Source organism: Anomaloglossus baeobatrachus, chromosome 5 (assembly GCF_048569485.1).
Source record: "Anomaloglossus baeobatrachus isolate aAnoBae1 chromosome 5, aAnoBae1.hap1, whole genome shotgun sequence".
In the NCBI taxonomy this organism is placed as follows: domain Eukaryota; kingdom Metazoa; phylum Chordata; class Amphibia; order Anura; family Aromobatidae; genus Anomaloglossus; species Anomaloglossus baeobatrachus.
Window position 1 is genome coordinate 583,541,921 of NC_134357.1, and position 20,850 is coordinate 583,562,770.

General features: G+C 46.0%; 2 protein-coding genes across 2 annotated transcripts in view; both read left to right on the top strand.

Annotated features, from left to right (window-relative positions):
- The first annotated feature begins 209 nt into the window (after positions 1-209).
- Positions 210-6,777, top strand: LOC142312472 (uncharacterized). Its single transcript, XM_075351415.1, has 4 exons — positions 210-321; positions 405-607; positions 805-895; positions 4,010-6,777. The coding sequence occupies exons 1-4, from the start codon at positions 237-239 to the stop codon at positions 4,897-4,899; spliced, it is 1,269 nt and encodes a 422-aa protein (XP_075207530.1). The 5' UTR covers positions 210-236; the 3' UTR covers positions 4,900-6,777.
- A 3,614-nt stretch (positions 6,778-10,391) lies between these two features.
- The window catches only part of LOC142313135 (uncharacterized), a 69,053-nt gene continuing 58,594 nt past the window's right edge, over positions 10,392-20,850 (top strand). The window contains exons 1-2 of the mRNA XM_075352122.1: positions 10,392-11,198; positions 12,592-13,039. Coding sequence (XP_075208237.1) covers positions 10,392-11,198; positions 12,592-13,039 — 1,255 coding nt within the window. The remainder of the gene's footprint in view (positions 11,199-12,591; positions 13,040-20,850) is intronic.

A 20,850-nucleotide genomic window follows, 5' to 3' on the forward strand; every position in this document is an offset into this window, starting at 1 on the left:
GAAGACCCCTGAGCCCAATCACGGGGCCTCCACCTCACCCCCCGATACATGAGGACATCAATGACCAGAAGATCCTAGAACTCACCTACAAGATGATTGAGCTGCTGACTGGAGAGGTGACACTGCTGGGAATGCTGGGACATTATACAGTAACGCTATGAAGGGATCGGGGGTGACGGTATCATTGTATGTGTCAGGTTCCTATAAGGTGTCAGGATGTCACCGTCTATTTCTCCATGGAGGAGTGGGAGTATTTAGAAGGACACAAAGATCTGTACAAGGACGTCATGATGGAGGTTCCCCAGCCCCTCACATCACCAGGTAATAGACAGGACTAAATACACATGGCCTATAATTATCTGTATGTAAGGAATGAATTCAGTCCCTGTATGTGTCTCCTCCAGTTCTATCCAGTAAGAGGACAACACCAGAGAGATGTCCCCGTCCTCTTCTCGCACAGGACTGTAAACAAGAAGACCCCGATGTTCCTCAGGATGTGTCTCCTCCAGTTCTATCCAGTAAGAGGACAACACCAGAGAGATGTCCCCGTCCTCTTCTCCCACAGGACTGTAAACAAGAAGACTCCGATGTTCCTCAGGATCATCAGGTAGATGGAGAGAAGGTGCCATGAAATCTCCCTATGATGTGTAGATGGCTGTGAAGGTCTTGTGCTCAGTCTTGTTTTATCCTCCAGTATTATATGTGTTATACTTGTGTAATGAGAGCGGTGGAGATGGCAGGATTAGAGCTGATCATAGATGGGACTTCTCCATCTGTCTGTGACTTTTACAATATTTGTTTCAGGGGGAAGATCTGCCCCATATTAATACTACAGAGACATATGTGAGGGGTGATGAGCGGAGTAAAGAGGAGATTCCTACAGATAACCGCCCAGGTGAGTAGTGACCACTAAATGCAGAGAAGTCACAGATTCTTCTTATTCACATATTTGTCGGTCGTTTTTTTAGTGTATATTTTCTCTCCTTCAGTCAAAATACATATTAAATGTGGATGACTATAGAATTCTGTTCCAAGTGAAATAAATATATTATCTCCTAGTAGAATAATTTTTTTATGTGATAATAAAACCAAGAACATAAAATCAGAAACCCCTAACAAACTGTTTTGAAAAATGAACTGTTCATATGACCATCTCTTTGGAATCTGACTAGAAATCCTGACTAATTTTATACTTGTATGAACACTTTTCCTTGCCATCCATGAGAGCACTCCTCCCTATCACTGTATCGGAAGCCTAAAGTAAAATATCTAGACACCTTCCACTATCAGTGGTCTTCCTGTTCTTTCAACAGGGGAACTTGGAGCATCTGGCTTGTAGAATTGTGAATCATGGAAGACCCTAAAGGCCACTTTACACGCAATGACATCGCTAACGAGATGTCGTTGGTGTCACGGATTTTGTGACGCACATCCGGCCTCGTTATCGACGTTGTTGCGTTTGAAATGCACGAACGACCGTTAACGATCAAAAATACTCACCATATCGTTGATCGTTGACACGACATTCTAATCACAACTATCGTTGCTGCTGCAGGTACAATGTTGTTTGTCGTTCCTGCGGCAGCACAGATCGGTATGTGTGACACCGCAGGAACGAGGAACATCACTTTACCTCCGACCGCCCGCAATGAGGAAGGAAGGAGGTGGGCGGGATGTTTGTCCCGCTCATCTCCGCTCCTCCGCTTCTATTGGGCGGCCGCTTAGTGACGCCGCATAAACCGCCCCCTTAGAAAGGAGGCGGTTTGCCAGTCACAGCGACGTCGCTAGGCAGGTAAGTATCTGTGACGGGTGTAAGTGATGTTGTGCGCCACAGGCTGCGATTTGCCCGTGGCGCATAACGGGGGGACGGGTACGCTCGCTAGCGATATCGATAGTAATATCGCTGCGTGTAAAGTGCCCTTAAGAAAGGCTCTGAAGCAAACGCTAGTAGTGATAGCACTGAATAAATTGGCCTTTGGGTACTAACATTAAAGGCCCCGTTACACGCAACGACATCGCTAACAATATATCGCTGGGGTCATGGAAATCGTGACGCACATCCGGCGTCGTTAGCGACGTCGTTGCATGTGACACTTTTGAACGACCGCTAACGATCTCAATTACCTGAAATATCATTGATCATTGACACGTCGTTCCTTTCCCAAATTTCGTTGATCTTCTGAGATGAAGGTTGTTCGTCATTCCTGAGGCAGCACACATTGCTGCGTGTGACACCCCGGGAACGACGAACAACAGCGTTCCTACATAGGTCATGAATTCAGAAAAATCTGACAATAGAGGAAACAACCTTACCAAAACCAGATTAGATTACCAATGCACTAGCAGAATGCAACAGACCCCATACAGCTTAGGTGCAAAATACTGATTAAGCAGTTGATCACAAACCTGCCAATTCATATAGGAGGTGGTTATTTAGTATTACAAATGCACACAGATGAGGCTTGCATAAGCGCCAGTCATACAGATACATGTGGTTTAAAGTGTCTGGCTTACATCTTGCTGTTGACACTGTGAGCGAAATACACTCCTTCTATGCCTCTTGAACTCCAAATTATTAAGATTTGTTTTACGAGTGCTCTGGTAATCATTACAGCACACACGCTTTGTTGTGTACTGAAAGTTTCTGTTGTCTTTTTACATCATATGACCAGTTTATATAGTACCTCAAACAAAGAAATAACTTCTCCGAACTATGCATCAATAAGAACAATAGGAGTATGAACAGAAATGTGAAACGTCCCCACCCATCAGTGATAGCTGATCCCTACGACATCATTAGCTATAAGACAAGATGGCCATTATAAAGAACAAAATGGAATTCTGTCACAATAGCCAAATTATTAGCTCAGGCAGGCACATATTTAGAAAACTATGTTTCATTAACTTTACACTGCACAAATACACTTAGGGGTACTTTGCACGTTGCGACATCGCTACTGCGATATCGTCGGGGTCAAATCGAAAGTGACGCACATCCGGCGCCGGTAACGATGTCGCAACGTGTAAAGCCTAGGAGAGAAGATGAACGAGCGTGAAACAGTCTAAAATCGGTGATCTGTGTCATGTCGTTCATTTTCATAATGTCGGTGCGTCCGCAGGTACAATGTTGTTTATCGCTTCTGCGGCTCCGCACATCGCTGTGTGTGAAGCCGCAGGAGCGACAAACATCTCCTTACGTGCGCCCGGCGTCCACCGGCAATGCGGAAGGGAGAAGGTGGGCGGGATGTTTACATCCCGCTCATCTCCGGCCCTCCGCTGCTATTGGCCGGCCGCTTAGTGACGTCGCGGTGATGCCGAACGCACCTCCCCCTTGAAGGAGGGATTCTTCGGCAGTCACAGTGACGTCACCAACCAGGTATGTGCGTGTGAAGCTGCCGTAGCGATAATGTTCGCTATCGCGCTCGGCATCGCTAGTATCGGCTAGTGATGTCGCAGCGTGCAAAGTACCCCTTAGTGTTGGTATCACTCAAAATTGAAACATTGAAAAGTTTACAGGGTATGAATAAGTTTTCAAGGCCCTGTTTGTCGCTGAAATCAGGGTCTCTGTTCCTAACTCATGCTGATGTGAGATTACATAGCAAAAACCTACTGGCAGATTCCCTTTAAAGCCATGGGGTTTTTTTGTACATGACCATACTATTTTTCCATTTTCTGTGCTACAGTGTGGATATCTGGGAGGGTGTAAAACAGACTCACATCACTTAATCTTATTAAACTGCAGCTGACTTTATGATTTTTCTACTGAGCAATTTACTAGAAAAGGGGTGGTAAAAGGGATATTGAAATTTTTTGGATACTGAATTAAATGCAGAAGTTGAAAACTTCTATTAAATTGTGACCTGTCAGACCAGCCTTCATCAGTTAATAGATACCTGGCGACTTGACCCAAATTTTATGAAAATCTTTTAAATAGAAATTGTTTAAAATTGTTTTTATAGAATTTCAGAGCAACATAATTCAAAAATAAGAAAAATAAGTTTATTCTTAGCAGATGGCTATGCTTGGAACAAAGGCGGACATCAAGTTTCTTCAGATTTTAAAGCAAGTGATCATGGAGTCACACATGATACATATGAAGAGCCTGCCATTATCAACTCGGCCTTTCAGAGCAAAGATCTATCATCTGATCCTTTTCAGTTGGTCCCATCTTCATCGCAGATTGTGAAGCAAAATCAAAACGCTCACACAGGAATTAAGCCATATTCATGTTCAAAATGTGGGAAAAGATTCATCTATGACTTCGATCTTATGAGACATCAGCAAATTCAGACAGCAGAGAAGCCATATTCATGTTCAGAATGTGGGAAATGTTTTAAGCGGAAAGCAAATATTGTTGAGCATCAAAGAATTCACACAGGGGAGAAGCCTTTTTCATGTTCAGTATGTGGAAAATGTTTTAGCCAGAAATCAGTTCTATTTAGACATCAGAGACTTCACACAGGTGAGAAACCATTTTCATGTTCACAATGTGGCAAATCTTTTAAAGAGAAGGCAGTTTTAGTGGCACATCAAAAAAGTCATACAGGGGAGAAGCCATTTCCATGTTCAGAATGTGGGAAATGTTTTGCTCAGAAATCAAATCTTACTGCACATCAGAGAGTTCACACAGGGGAGAAGCCATTTTCATGTTCTAAATGTGGGAAGTTTTTTGGCCAGAAATCTGGTTTGATTACACATCAGAAAAGTCACACAGAAGAGAGGCCGTATTCATGCACAGTATGTGGGAAACCTTTTAAGTGGAAAACAAATCTTGTTGAACATCAAAGAATCCACACAGGGGAGAAGCCGTATTCATGTTCATTATGTGGAAAATGTTTTAGCCAAAAATCACTTCTTTCAAGACATCAAAAAACTCACACGAGAAAGAAACAAATTTGATGTTCACAATAAGGTAAATCTTTTAAACGGAAGAGAAATTTAGTTGCACATCAAATAAGTCACACACGCTAGAAGCCATTTTCGTACTCAGTATGTGGAAAATATTTTACCAAAAAAAACCACACGTTGCTACACATCAGGGCGTTCACAAAAGAGAGAAACCATAGTCATGTTCTGAATGTGGGAAATCTTTTTCTCGAAAATTAGATCTTAATAAACATCAGAAGAATCAGACGGAAGATGCTTTTTTTTGTAGATCATGTGGAAAGTGATTCATGCACAACTCAGATATAATTGCACATCAAGGATCTCACAGCGTAAAGCAGTCATGCGCAGAATGTGAGAAATGTTTTAGCCACAGATCACTTCTTTGACATCAAAGAACGGAGCTGTAACTGGTGTATCCATAATAACCATATCTTAAAGGGGTTGTGTCGCCTTTCTTTCTTCTGATCAATCTCACATTTATGCTCTTCCACCCAAGTTTGCAATTTTTGTTTTTAAAATACATTGGAGAAAATAAGTATCTGATACTCTGCTGATTTTGTTTTGTTTGGAAAGTTTTTTCCCACCTACAAAGAATGGAGAGATCTGTAATATTTTCATAGGTAACTTCAACTGTGACGGACAGAATCCCCCCAAAAAATCCAGAAAAATCACATTGTATGATTTTTATATAATTATTTAGCATTGTATTGCATGAAAAAAGTATTTGATCACCGACCAACTAGCAAGCATTCTGGCTCTCACAGACCTGTTATTTTTTGTTTAAAAAGCACCTACTCTGCACTCATTACCTGTATTAATTGCAACTGTTTGAACCCATTACCTGTATAAAAGACACCTATCCACACAATCAATCACACGCCAACCTGTCCACCATAGCCAAGATCAAAGAGTTGTCTGACGACAAAATTGTAGACCTGCACAAGCTGGGATGGGCTACAGAACAATAGGCAAGCAGCTTGGTGAGTAGGCAACAACTGTTGGTGCAATTATTAGAAAATGGAAGAAACATAAGATGACTGTTAATCTTACTCATTCTGGGGCTCCTTGCACAATCATACCTCATGGGGTAAAGATCATTCTGAGAAAGTTCAGGAATCAGCACAGAACTACATGGGAGGACCTGGTCCATGACCTGAAGAGAGCTGGGACCACAGACTCAAAGATTACAGTTAGTAAAACACTATGCCATCATTGATTAAAATCCTGCAGGACACGCAAGGTCCCCCTGCTCACTCCAGCACATGTCCAGACCCATTTGAAGATCGCCATTGACCATCTGGATGAGCCACAGGAGGCATGGGAGAAGGTCATGTGGTCAGATGAGAGCACAATAGAACTTTTTGATATCAACTCCACTTGCCGAATGGATAAATAAGGATAAGTACAACCCCAAGCACACTATCCCAACCGTGAAGCATGGGGGTCGAAACGTCATACTATGGGGTGCTTTTCTGTAAAGGGGGCAGGACGACTGCACCATATTGAATGGAGGATGGATGGGATCATTTATTGCAAAATTTTGGCCCTCAGTAAGAACATTGAAGATGGGTCTTGGCTGGATGTTCCAGCATGACAGTGACCCAAAACACACAGCCAAGGCAACTGAATGGATCCATAAGAAGCATTTCAAGGTCCTAGAGTGTCCCAGCTTTTTTAAGGCCCTGGAAGGAAATAATTGAAAATAAAGAAACAATATAATAGTTTGTCTTTGTCTGCACTGGATGTTAGATATTCTGTGGAATTGGAAGTGCCACATTGTAATTACTAGATGTGACCCAACCACGGTTTGTCTTTGATTATAGTATTTTACAAAGGAACTTGGTGACAAAAATGTCCCTATTGTTTAATACATCCCACCCCAAAACTAAATAAAGCAATTAAAATTGTAAGTTTGTGCTTCACTATTTCTTTAAGTGTGTGTGTTACGCTTCGGGATTCTGTTGTGCCTCAAACCGGTCCAGTCCTGTCATTGACTCCCACATTGGAGTTGGTCAACTCCGCAGCGCCACCTAGCCATTGCTTGAGGCATCAGATGACTAGAGTTTTGTACAATCCTGAGCCTAAGTGCTCATTCAGCCATACTGAGCATGTGCATGATGTCATCAATGACAAGGCATCCACTGATTGGTCATCAGTGACATCAGCAATGAAGTGGCAGCTGCGGATTGGTCATCATGACATCAACAACAACGTGGCAGCCTCTGTATGGCTGCAACTGACGACATTACCACATGCCATGTGGTCTGGGCCATGGAGGTGGCTATAAAAGGTCTGTAGCTCCGCTCATCGGGGGTGCGAGCGTCACACTGCTGCATGCTGACAGCTAAGGCTGCTATTCTGGCTGTTAGAGTGATTGGGTTCTAGCGCCATTTTCCTCCAGTCCTTGTGGCAAGTGTGTGTATGGATAAGCACAGTGACTGTGCCGCCCCTGCAGCGGTCGAACCGCTCTGATCCGGGAATTCTGCTGTGGTTCGAGGGTCTCCGGACCCGGGGGCTCCTGGCCACTCGAATGTAAAGGGGGTATTTACAAGGGATAAGGGTTTGTGACGCCAGCCGTGGTTCGGGGTAAGGGGGGTACTGTCGCTGCTGATGGGAGTACCCGGGGAAGATGGAGTGGGGGAGCCAGATGACGTTCCTTCCATGGGTAGGGGAGGCCCGAGACTCTGGATGGTGGTAATGCTGGTGTAGGGGAGTGCAGGGCTGGTTGGGAGCAGGGGAGGACCATGTACTCACTCAGGCACTGTTGGTGATGATGCGACCGCAAAGCAGACTCTGACAACAAGGTAAACCAACTCTCTGGGTGCCGCTGCCCTCCCCTATAGTACTGCCAGGTGGTCTGGAGCCTGCCTCCATGCACAAATTAGAAGTATTCTGGTGGCCCGTTGGCGTAAAGCTGTCTGGGCCCTGCTCCCTACTTGTTGGTAGTGGAGCTGCGCTCTCAAGGGCTTACACTTGAGATTTCTGTGGGTTGGAAAGCCCTATCCCCCTCGTTGCGCTAGTGCCCCTGATCTCTGAGCTTCTTGAGGACAGTCCATAAAGTCACTATCTTCTACAGGTTAATTGCTGGATTGCCTGAAGCTACTCCCCGACCTAGGGTCCAGTACCCCGCCGTGCTTTCGGCCCGGATAGGTTATTAGACTCGAGCTGCTGACTGTCCTCCAAGACCAGGTCTAGGCACCCAGCCTCAATACCCTGCATGACCGGGTCTGCGACTCCTCCAGGCCCAGACCACCGTCTGCGACACAACCTCTAACACCCAGGGAGCCACACACTCCCCCAGCTCCTCACTACTCGAGGGCTACCACTCTTCTTCAGGTACCTGCTACTCCCAGCTCCTTTCTCTGGGAGCTACTTTTGTTCTGTCCTACTTCCCTCCCACCAGTCTGCCTGACCCCTAGGTGGGCGGCCCTATTCCAGCTCAGCAGCCGACTGGTGTGTCTGACAGGGTGTGGTGTGAGGTGTGGTTGGGATTTGGATGCGGATGGAGGCAGGAACCCAGAACCATGGGGGGTCGAGCCCTGCATGGAAGAATAGAAAGTCCAGGGGCGTCACATGACTACATCAGGGCTAGGCGTCGGTGCAAGGTATTTGTATCTGTGCACACCTGTACTTAGGACAATTGTTGACCCGCACTGTTCCGATCATTCCTCGGGTACCCGGTAACGCTAACCAGAGGACCCACGTAGTCTGACTTGCCCCTTTCGCATGTAACCGGTAGTCTGCAGTGCCAGACTTGGGTATATGTGCCAGCCCTGGGTACCCAGTGACGCTAACTGGTTAGCCTACTCGGTCAGATGTGTCCTCTACGCACGTGACTAACTCCTTTGTACCTGTACACGGTTCGACGTGCCCTGTACGCACGTGACTGGTTTCCCAGTGATGTTAACTGGGTTACCTCTCGGTCTGACGTGTTCCTACACACGCATCCGATACCTGTTGCGATTCCTTTTGGTTTTGACGTATCCCTACACACGTGATCATAACTTGAATACCTGTGAGGTTAACAGGGACATGCTACACGTTTGGGTGTGCCCTTAAACAGCCCCTTTGTTTCCTTTGGGGTCTCCTGAGTTGCTGTATTTCGTTCTCCTGTCCCATAGTGGCTTTAATACTTGCCCGGTGGACTTCGGGTGACAATTTATATCATATTATTTGATATCCAATCGTGCCCTCCGTAACCGTGTCTCCTGTTTATTACAAATAGATGCAGATATCATAATATTTTTCTCAGAATAGATTTTTTTAATCATTACACTGCTTTACATCAATTTTCCTGACTACAAGATAACTTTGGACCTTTATGAATGTTGGTGTGAGGAATCCAATTATCACATCCGTTATCTCCAGTCACGTCTGATTTAACTCTTACCAGAATAATATATCATTATACATAATTATCATTATATTAGTTAGATATGCAGAATACACAAAAGCAAATGGTTACATAGGTTGATAAAAGCCCTAGGTCCATCTAGTTCAACCTTCCTCCACCAGTTCTACATTTTGTCATTAAGTCATTTATAACCAATAATGTTGTGTGAACCGAGGAAATCATTCAGCCTTTTTTTTAAAAGCTGTTCTAGTGTCTGCCATTACAACCTCTTGTGGTAGGGCATTCCACAGTCTGACTGCTCTAACTGTAAAGAACCCTTTCCGATTTAGATTTTTTTCTAAGCTAACCAAATCTAACTTTTTCAACCTCTTATCATACGGGCGGCCTCCATTCCTTGTAGTAGTCTACTTGCCCACTCTGAACATCTTTTTTAAAATGTGGAGCCTAAAACTGGATTCCATATTCTAGATGTGTCCTCACAAGTGACTTCTAGAGGAGTAACAATACATTGGGATCCCGGGATCTAATCTCTCTTTTTATACACCCTAAAATCTTGTTTGCTTTAGCAGCTGCTGCTTGACATTGAGTGCTGCTGCTCAGCTTATTTGTAATGAGGATGCCCAAGTCCTTCTCCTGTTCTGTAGTCCCGAGTTTACTTTTATTTAATGTATATGCAGCTAGAGGATTACTCCGTCCTAGGTGCATTACTTTACATTTATCAACATTAAATCTCATTTGCCGGGGGGCGTGGCCTGGCAATGGAGGAGTGAGGACGCTAAAAAACCTTGCTCCCGCGCCTGAACTGCCCCTGAGCCCTATTAATCATACCCACCCAGCATTATAGACGTAAATGCCGGCTAAAAAGAAGGGGACCGGCGGGGGGACGCTGACAGACTCTCCTGTGCCTCCCTCAGAAAGCATTGCAAGGTTCCTAAGGAGCTCAGCGGGACAGGGCCTGACGCAGACTGACCCCTTCATGGCGGCCGCTGAAGTGTCTGGGGGTTCTTCCATGCCCCATCACTGCCAGATGGAACGTGCCCAGGGATCCTCCTGGAGAGATGGGAGCCCCCACAAGCCGAACGGAACACAGCGAGCAGAGGAAGGAGCAGACGGGGGACTGCTGCATCAGGGTGCCCCCTCCTTACCTGACATGGCGGCGGTCGCTCGTGGAAAGCATGCTCCCCACAGCAGCAGAGAGACGGAGGACATCGCAGACGCGGCAGCTACTGAACCAGGAATGCAGGCAGAGGGTAAGAAGTGTCAGACATCCCCACAGCCGCAGCAGAGATTATCGGTAACAGCAGCGCCTGTAGCCCTCTCAGAAAATAGGCGGGAATTTCAACACCTCAGCCCCACTGATAACACACTCTCATATGCTGCTGTGTGTGCGCTCCCTAACAACCTGAACGCTGCTGGTCAACATGAGGCTGCAGACACTGTGACTCTTATGCCTGCTCCTGATAACTCCTCATTGTCCCTGAATAATCAGCTCCTCGGGCAGTCAGAGATAAGATCCCCCTCAGTACATATGTCAGTGTCAACATCAAAAAGCAGTGCACTGACAGTGGAGACTCCCTCCTCCCCAGAAAAAGGCTTGACCCCTGCTGTATTTAGATCTTCACCATCTGTCTCAGGGGATGGGGATATACAGGAGGGAACGCAAGAGGACTGTGTGTGGGATGACCTTAAAGCCAGAATAAGGACCATCCCCACTAGAGAGGAAATGGAAAACTACATCTCCAGACTAGAAGCCTCTTACAGAGCAGAATCGGCCTCAATCAGGGGGGAGGTGCAACAACTGTCAGAACGGGTGACGGCGTCTGAATCCTGCACTACATCTATCTCAATGCAACTGAAGGCACAGGCAACAGCATTATCTACACAAGCCCAACAGATAGAACATTTAACAGATCTGCTTGATGAGTTGGAAAACAGAGGAAGGCGAAACAACATTAGGGTAAGGGGCATCCCAGAAACCCTCGCCCCCCAAGATATAGATGAGTCACTGCGGCATCTTTTTAATTCTATATTGGGCCTTCCACGGGACTCCCGTTTGGAATTAGACAGGGCACACAGATCTCTGGGCCCTAAACCAGTTGAAGGTTCTAGTCCACGGGACATAATATGCAAAGTTCATAAATACAAGATAAAAGATGAAATCCTGAGAAAGGCACGGCAGAAAGATCCCATTTTATTCAAGAACACGCCGATTCATTTGCTACAGGACCTATCTCGGCACACATTACAAAAGCGCAGGGTTCTAAGGCCTTTATTAGATGCCCTGAGACAGAGAAACATCCTCTACTCATGGGGTTTCCCCTTTAAATTGCAAGTCCGACATGGCGGTTCCTCACATGCGATACAGTCTCCAAGGGATATCCCGGATTTCTGTGTGGCCCTTGGGATACCCGTGGTGCATATCAATGCTTCAGAATGGCCATACGTCCACGGAGTTCCAGGAGTGGAGGCACAGGCTCCTCGGTCGCAGCGGGTCCGTAAGAGAGATCGGGGCCCGCGGCGGCGGAGTGGAGTAAAGACTGGAGCACCATCACCAAGTGGAGACTGAGAGTCCCTGGACTGCCTCAAATGGGATCCACTGAAATGTGGGGAGAGAATGATGGTTTTGCCATTTAGGGCACTTTGGTCTGTGCAGGCGTTGTCACCATTATTTCTAATGATGGGATTGATAATTTTGACTCCATATCTATATAGAGTTTATGGTGTTTTAGGATTGATGGGTTGGGTACATTAAAGTTCACATATATAATTGAGTTGGGCCGGGGGCCGGTCCGGCGGGGAGCATGCCTCCCTTGAAAGTTCACGTTCCCTTGGGGCTCTACACGCTGCAGGCAGGTGTAGAACACATTGGCCCCCAATTGTTCACGGTTAACCTTTGCTCACTCTAAGAGTAAAATTTCATAGACAGGTTATTTGTATAACTAGTCCTTTGTTTGGTATTGTGATTCCTCGAATCTTCTACATCTTCCCTTTTTCTCTTGTATTCCTGAAGTAACCCTTCCCCCTCTCTCACCCCCCCCCCCTTTTTTTTTTTTTTTTTTTTTTTTTTTTTCTTTTTTCTCTCTCTTCTTTCTCTCTTCTTTTTCTTTTTCTTTTCCTCTCCTTCTTCTCTCTCCCCGTTCTCTCCTTCCCCTTTTTTATCTTTGTCCACTTCTCTTTGTCTCCCTTCCCCTATCTTTCCCGGATCCCTTCACGCTCTCTAAAGCCCCTGGACCAACATGACCACCCTCAACTTTAGCTCTATTAACATAAGGGGGTTTAATACCCCTCAAAAGCGTTCACAGGTCCTGTATTCTATGCACAAAAAAAAGGTTCAGATTCTTCTATTACAGGAGACGCATTTCAAGAAGGATCATGTACCCATACTACGAGATAGATTTTATCCAGTATGGTTTCACAGCGTTAACCCAGAGGCCAGATCTAAAGGAGTATCGATTGCACTTCATAAACACTTAGTGCACACCATAGTCGACTCCTGTATAGACGAGCAGGGTCGCTATATATTTCTTAAACTGAAGGTCGCAAATTCGATGTTTACAATCGCAAACTGGTACCTACCTAACACTAATCAGATTTCTACCTGTAGGGCCCTTCTGACGCAGCTATCTGATTTTGCAGAGGGGACATTGGTGGTTGGCGGTGACTTTAATTTTACTCTAGACCCAGCCATGGACTCCTCCTCTGGACGCAGCAGTGTCCGCACTAAGGAACTTAGTGCCCTAAAGCGGACTTTTCACGCCCTCCGACTGATTGATGTATGGAGAATCCTAAATCCCCAAGGTAAGGACTACACATATTATTCCCCACCACACAACTCATACAGCAGGATAGACCTTTTTCTGGTAAGCCACGGAGCGTTGGCTTGGCATCCCATTACAGAGATAGGGGAAATTTTTTGGTCCGACCATGCCCCAGTCTACCTCTCCCTTCAGGTACCCTCCCTCCCCCAGCGCTCATGGACCTGGAAGTTAAACAACAATTTACTTAAAGACAATCTCTGCCTAACGGAGTTGAGAGATTCAATTGACTCCTTCACGCAAGTCCATAGTTCTGACCCAACTTCTCAGCCTACCCAATGGGAGACCTTGAAGTGTGTCTTACGTGGAATACTGATTAAGCACGGCTCTAGGATCAAGAGGGAAAGAGCTGAAGAGATTGATAACTTGTTAACACAGATCCATGAGCTGGAAAATACACATAAACTGACACGTACCCCCACAGTTCTGGCTGACCTCGTCCTTAAACGAACTAACCTAAAAACCCTATTGGACCAGAAATTTCTCTATCATAGAGAGAGAGTCAAAAATTTTTATTATAATTCATCTGACAAATGTGGTCGTCCTTTGGCACGGCTGCTGCATCCCCGGGCCAACACCTCGTACATTTCATGCATCAACACCAAAGGAGACAAAACATATGATCCAACAGAGATCCTGGAGGTCTTTCGGTCCTACTACAAAGACCTATATAATATTAAAGGGCAATATGCGGAGCTCCCACCTGCTGACCTGGCAGATAGAATCGGGAGATATATACAAGAGACAGCCTTGCCTTCCCTAGATAGCAATGTTATAGAGATCCTGGAGGAGGATATATCAGAATCCGAAATCTGTAACGCAATTCAAATTACTCCCTCAGGTAAATCCCCTGGCCCCGATGGGTTCACCCCGGCTTTTTACAAATTGCTTAAGGATCAATTAGCCCCGATAATGGCCAAAACATTTAATTCTATTGATGAAGACACAAGGCTAACCCCTCAGTCTCTGGAAGCACACATTAGCGTGATCCCCAAACCGGGGAAAGACCCATTATTAGCTGCAAGCTATCGCCCTATCTCATTATTAAACGTGGACCTAAAACTCTACTCTAAGATTTTGGCTGATAGATTGTCCCCTTTCCTGCCCTCCGTTATTAACACAGACCAGGTGGGGTTTGTCAAGGGCCGTGAAGCAAGAGACAATACAATTAAAACCTTGTCTCTTATTGCTAAAGCTAAAAACAACTCGATCCCGCTGGGTCTCCTAGCCATCGATGCTGAGAAAGCCTTTGACAGAGTCCATTGGGGATTTCTGAGGGCAGCATTGGGTCAGTTGGGACTGGGACCCCGATTTATACAGAAAATTGGCGCTTTATATGACAACCCAACCGCTAAGGTCAGGGTTAACGGGGCTTTATCCTCCTCCTTTGCTGTACGAAACGGGACCAGACAAGGCTGCCCCTTATCTCCGCTTTTGTATGTAGTCATCATGGAACACTTAGCTAACGCTCTCAGGGGGAATAGTAATATCAAAGGACTCAAGATCGGGGATGCCCATCATAAAATTGCATTATATGCAGATGATCTCCTGTTATACATCTCTCAACCTCATATATCGATCCCGTCTATAATGAAGGAATTCGAACGATTTGGCCTCCTTAGTAACTTTAAAGTTAATCTATCAAAATCAGAAGCATTAAATATCTCTTTGACCCAAACTGAAGTTTCCCGGGCAATGTCTAACTTCCCATTCAAATGGAGACCTTCGGCCATTAAATATTTGGGTATTTCAATCCCAGCGGACCTCTCCAAACTATATACACTTAATCACTTACCACTACTAGAAGGTACAATAAAGAACTTAAAGTCTTACGGGGGACTGAAATTGTCTTGGATGGGCAGGATGAATGTAATTAAAATGGATATCCTGCCACGCTTTTTGTACTACTTTCAAACCATCCCCATTTCTCCTCCCAGTAGTTTTTTTCGTACCCTTCAATCTGCTATTATCCGATTCATATGGGGTAAAATTAAACCAAGAATCAACTTACGCACTCTTACCCTTCCAAGGGAGTGTGGAGGAGCAGGCCTTCCTAACTTCAGAGTCTACATGCAGGCTGCAGCCTTGACCCGTATATTAGACTGGCATTTCAACAGTGACTCTAAGCAATGGATACGGGTAGAGCAAGAAGGACTGGAGATCCCTCTTAAACACCTCCCTTGGATACCTCCTTCAGATCTTTCTAACGTGGGGATACTTTCAAATTTTATCAAAGAAACGCTCAAAGTTAGTCACATAGTATCCAAAAAAATGTCGCCTCCACAGTCAGTTAGTCCCCTCGCTTCCTTATTCTATACTCCATCATTTCACCCTGGATATAAACAGAGAAGCTACTTCGGCTGGAGGGCGGAGGAAGACATCCGCTGGGGGCACATACTGATTGATGGTAAATTACCCTCATTCCAAACCTTTCGGACACAGCTTCCGTCTAGAGGTTCACAATGGTTAGAGTTTCTCCAACTACGGGCATTTGTCTCTCCGGGGAGAACAGTTGATCGAGTCCGAGGCACTTGTAGTGCCTTTGAGGAACTGTTTACTAAAAACATCCCGCCTGAACACACAATCTCCCTTCTGTACGGTATTCTTATCAGAGTTGGGGTCTCAGGCAAACGAGGCTACCAATTAGCTTGGGAAAAGGAGCTGAAGCAACACTTCTCTCCCGATGAGTGGAAGAAATGTTTCTTATTTACTCATAAATTGTCAGTCACGTGCTCTGCAGGGGAGAAAAATTTTAAGATTTTGACACGTTGGTACCAGTTTCCGTCAAAACTACATATTATATTCCCTTCAGTATCTGCGATGTGCTGGAGATGTGGGCAAGATGTCGGTACCATGACACATATCTGGTGGGAGTGTGATGGATTAAAACAGTTTTGGGGAAAGGTTCTTGCTAATTATCAGCTTATAACTGGGAAAGCAGTGAATAACTGCCCCAAGATAGTCCTCCTCTCTATGTTACCACACTCAATCGCTTATCATAAGAGAGACATACTCCGCTTCTGCCTGGCGGCGGCGCGCTCCGTCATACCTAGGTACTGGAAGTCCTCCACGATACCTCCCATCTCAGAGTGGTACTCTGAAATGGCAAACATATGTAGGATGGAGGAGCTCTCTGCCGACATTGCGGGCACTAGGGACAAATTTTGCAGGACCTGGGGAGAATGGATCTTATTTAAGGACTCTCCAGATTTTGTTAAACTGTTTTGACGGAGCCATAACATCTTATTAGATCGGTGGAGTACAGCATGGTCAGGGATGAACCGGACAAGAATGTAGGACCACCTGATTCTCAGATGACAGTGAGCGCCTCTCCCCCACCCTAATCTAATCAAATCAAACTACCCAACATTTCCCTTTTGTGTCTGCCTTCGTCTTCCCAGCTTACTCACGCTGCTACCTACCTCTCCCCCACTTCCCCTTCTAATTCCCTCCCTTCTCCCCCCTTTCTTTCCTTTTTTTCTTCTCTCTCTGTCTCTCTCTCTTCTCTTCTCCTTCCCTTTTCCTGAGATCTCGTTGGAATCCAATTTGAAGAGGTCTATTGAGGACTATAGATGTAAAGTGTTCATTATCCGGTCAAATTGAGATCGAGACAGATTGAGAAAACATGATTTCTTTACTATGCAATTTATAAAAAGTTTGACATGTCAGTCATTCAGTTTTTCATGATGTATATGTATAATATGATATGTTTACAATAAAAATAGATTGAACATAAATCTCATTTGCCAAGTATCTGCCCATTCTGACATCTTATCCAGATATTTTTGTAATATTGTACTATCCAGGTCAGTTTTTAATATCCTACATAGTTTGGTGTCATCAGCAAAGACTGACACTTTACTATCAATCCCATCTACAAGGTCATTAATAAAGAGATTCAAAAGAATTGGTCCTAGCACAGATCCCTGCGGTACCCCACTGCTGACTGTAGCTCATTTAGAGAATGTACCATTTATGACTACTCTTTGTTTCCTATCTTTTAGCCAATTCCTTACCCAGTTGCATATAGTTTCCCCTAGTCCTTGCTTCTGGAGCTTTAGTATAAGGCTATTATGTGGTACAGTATCAAATGCCTTTGCAAAGTCCAAATAAATCACATCAGCTGCATTGCCAATATCCAGATTTGCACTTACCCCCTCATAGAACCCAACAGAAACGACTTATCTTTCATGAATCCATGCTGTTAGTTATTATATTATTTTCTGCAATATATTTTTGCACGTCATCCCTTAAAATGCCCTCAAAAACTTTGCACACTACTGATGTCAGGCTTACTGGACGGTAGTTGCCTGGATCCACCTTCTTACCTTTCTTAAATATCGGTACCACATCAGCAATCCTCCAATCCTGTGTCATCAAAACCTGTTATAAGCGAGTGTAAAACGATGAGATACAGCGGTCTGTCGACTACTGAGCTCAATTCCCTCAATATCCGTGGATGAATGCCATCTGGCCCTGGAGATTGGTCAATGTTTAATTTACTCGGAGGCAGGCGTATTTCTTGTGTTAAATTAATTATATCAGGTGGTGAATTTTGATTTTTGAAACGGGGGTCCTAGCTAGGTGTGTGTGCCGTTGTAATGGTTGTTACCTTGGCGAAATGCCTCCATAGACTGCAGGTTGCCGTTGGCGAAGACAGGCCAGGGCTAGATGGTCTGCAACAAGTTAGGGGAGACCAAAGTCCAAAAATACATACGTTACTTCAAACAATACTTCACGGACATCTCTCTTGCATCAAGCAGCCAGGGGCGCTTTTCATTTACATATAACCTCATTTCCTCTTTCTTAGGGTGCTTTCACACATCCAGTTTTTGCCATCAGGCACAATCCGGCAAAATGTGGATAAAACTGATCCGGTGCTGGATCCGTTTTATTCCCCATTGACTTGTATTAGTGCCGGATTGTGCCGGATGGCCTTGCGTTGCATGAGGCGTCTGCCGGATTCGGCGAAATTTCTTCGTCCGGTTGCCGGAAAGGACGCAGCATGGAACGTTTTTTGACTCCGGCAAAAAAATGGACCACGACGCCGTCCGGCATGTTGTATAATGGAAGCCTATGGGCGCCGGATTTGTCGCCATCTGGCATATGACAAAATCCAACGACTGATCCTGTTTTTTGAACTGAGCATGCTCAGTATCACAATGGATCTGTCAAAAAACGGAACACATGGAAAAACGGATGCGACAAATCCGTTTTTTGCCGGATCCGTCGCCCTCATCTTGCCCTGGGAGGGTTGCACGGGTCGAGGTGCAACTCTACGGCCACTCACAGGTACTCTTAGTTTTCAATTGACCTGTGAGGCCTCCCCTAGAGAGGTCACGTTGGTACGACCCAGCAGTCCTACTGACAATGTCCATTCTTGGAGGGTCACAGACTTCTGGCTGTAGTGCACCCTCAGCTTCCTGTAGAGGACTCGTGTCCCAATAAGGCGACCATAACTTACTTTTACTTATGCACAAATAGGTTCCTTTCCACCATAGTCAACTGCTCGCTAGCGTTTGATTCAAGTCCTTCTCTTTCAATCCCCTTTTACACGAGCCTTATATTTTCACTGGATCTCCCTGACCTGGGTTTCGGTCTATCAGATATTTCCATCTATCAAATGTTGCAGTCTATCACGTATCTCGTCTCATTCCTCTGTCCTTAGGAAGTATTATCTGGTGTCCGGATCTCCCTCTTCTCTGCACACACCCTGTAACATGAGTCTGCTAACCAGAAGACCGTAGGTCCCTCTTGTCTGAATACTAGACCCTATCTGCCTTACTGTCACACAGTTGTTCCTGGTATCTCCAAGTAGCTCCTCTCATCCTGAGGTAATACATGTCATTTACCAAACACATTTTAAAAGATCTCATTTTCTTTGAGAAGGGTGTACGCAGCACTTCCACTTCCTTATACGACCCTCCGCTCCGTACACATCAATAACACACGGCTCCGCTCCGTACACATCGTACACACGCGGCTCCGCTCCGTACACATCGTACACACACGGCTCTGCTCCGTACACATCGTACACACACGGCTCCGCTCCGTACACATCGTACACACACGGCTCCGCTCCGTACACATCGTACACACGCGGCTCCGCTCCGTACACCTCGTACACACACGGCTCTGCTCCGTACACCTCATACACACACGGCTCCGCTCCGTACAGCTCGTACACACGCGGCTCTGCTCCGTACACCTCATACACACACGGCTCCGCTCCGTACAGCTCGTACACACGCGGCTCCGCTCCGTACACCTCGTACACACGCGGCTCCGCTCCGTACACATCGTACACACGCGGCTCCGCTCCGTACACATCGTACACACGCGGCTCTGCTCCGTACACATCGTACACACGCGGCTCTGCTCCGTACACATCGTACACACGCGGCTCTGCTCCGTACACATCGTACACACGCGGCTCTGTTCCGTACACATCGTACACACGCGGCTCTGCTCCGTACACCTTGTATACACACGGCTCCGCTCCGTACACCTCGTACACACACGGCTCTGCTACATCCACACTGTAAACCCCTCCTGACCCCACACATAAACTTCCCCTCATCCAGCACCATGACAACCAGCACAGCAGAGTCCTGCATACACTGAGGAGCTGATCATGTGACCCCTGACTCCTCCCTCCATGTGACATCATCACAGGTCCTGTAAGCACAGAGCAGCCATATATCTAGTGTGCGGCTCTGCAGGTGGAGGTAGGTGCAGGGTATTATATATCTAGTGTGCGGCTCTGCAGGTGGAGGTAGGTGCAGGGTATTATATATCTAGTGTGCGGCTCTGCAGGTGGAGGTAGGTGCAGGGTATTATATATCTAGTGTGCGGCTCTGCAGGTGGAGGTAGGTGCAGGGTATTATATATCTAGTGTGCGGCTCTGCAGGTGGAGGTAGGTGCAGGGTATTATATATCTAGTGTGCGGCTCTGCAGGTGGAGGTAGGTGCAGGGTATTATATATCTAGTGTGCGGCTCTGCAGGTGGAGGTAGGTGCAGGTTATTATATATCTAGTGTGCGGCTCTGCAGGTGGAGGTAGGTGCAGGGTATTATATATCTAGTGTGCGGCTCTGCAGGTGGAGGTAGGTGCAGAGTATTATATATCTAGTGTGCGGCTCTGCAGGTGGAGGTAGGTGCAGGGTATTATATATCTAGTGTGCGGCTCTGCAGGTGGAGGTAGGTGCAGGGTATTATATATCTAGTGTGCGGCTCTGCAGGAGGAGGTAGGTGCAGGGTATTATATATCTGTGTGTGGCTCTGCAGGTGGAGGTAGGTGCAGGGTATTATATATCTAGTGTGCGGCTCTGCAGGTGGAGGTAGGTGCAGGGTATTATATATCTAGTGTGCGGCTCTGCAGGTGGAGGTAGGTGCAGGTTATTATATATCTAGTGTGCGGCTCTGCAGGTGGAGGTAGGTGCAGGGTATCATATATCTAGTGTGCGGCTCTGCAGGTGGAGGTAGGTGCAGGGTATTATATATCTAGTGTGCGGCTCTGCAGGTGGAGGTAGGTGCAGGTTATTATATATCTAGTGTGCGGCTCTGCAGGTGGAGGTAGGTGCAGGGTATTATATATCTAGTGTGCGGCTCTGCAGGTGGAGGTAGGTGCAGGGTATTATATATCTGTGTGCGGCTCTGCAGGTGGAGGTAGGTGCAGGGTATTATATATCTAGTGTGCGGCTCTGCAGGTGGAGGTAGGTGCAGGGTATTATATATCTAGTGTGCGGCTCTGCAGGTGGAGGTAGGTGCAGGGTATTATATATCTAGTGTGCGGC

What these genes read in the sequence shown, in the direction of transcription:
- LOC142312472 (XM_075351415.1), top strand. Translation starts at nt 237, where the DNA reads ATGGAGGAGTGGGAGTATTTAGAAGGACACAAAGATCTGTACAAGGAC. An exon ending in CCAGCCCCTCACATCACCAG is followed by an intron (nt 322 to 404) that starts GTAATAGACAGG and finishes TGTCTCCTCCAG; the next exon opens with TTCTATCCAGTAAGAGGACA. An exon ending in ATGTTCCTCAGGATCATCAG is followed by an intron (nt 608 to 804) that starts GTAGATGGAGAG and finishes TATTTGTTTCAG; the next exon opens with GGGGAAGATCTGCCCCATAT.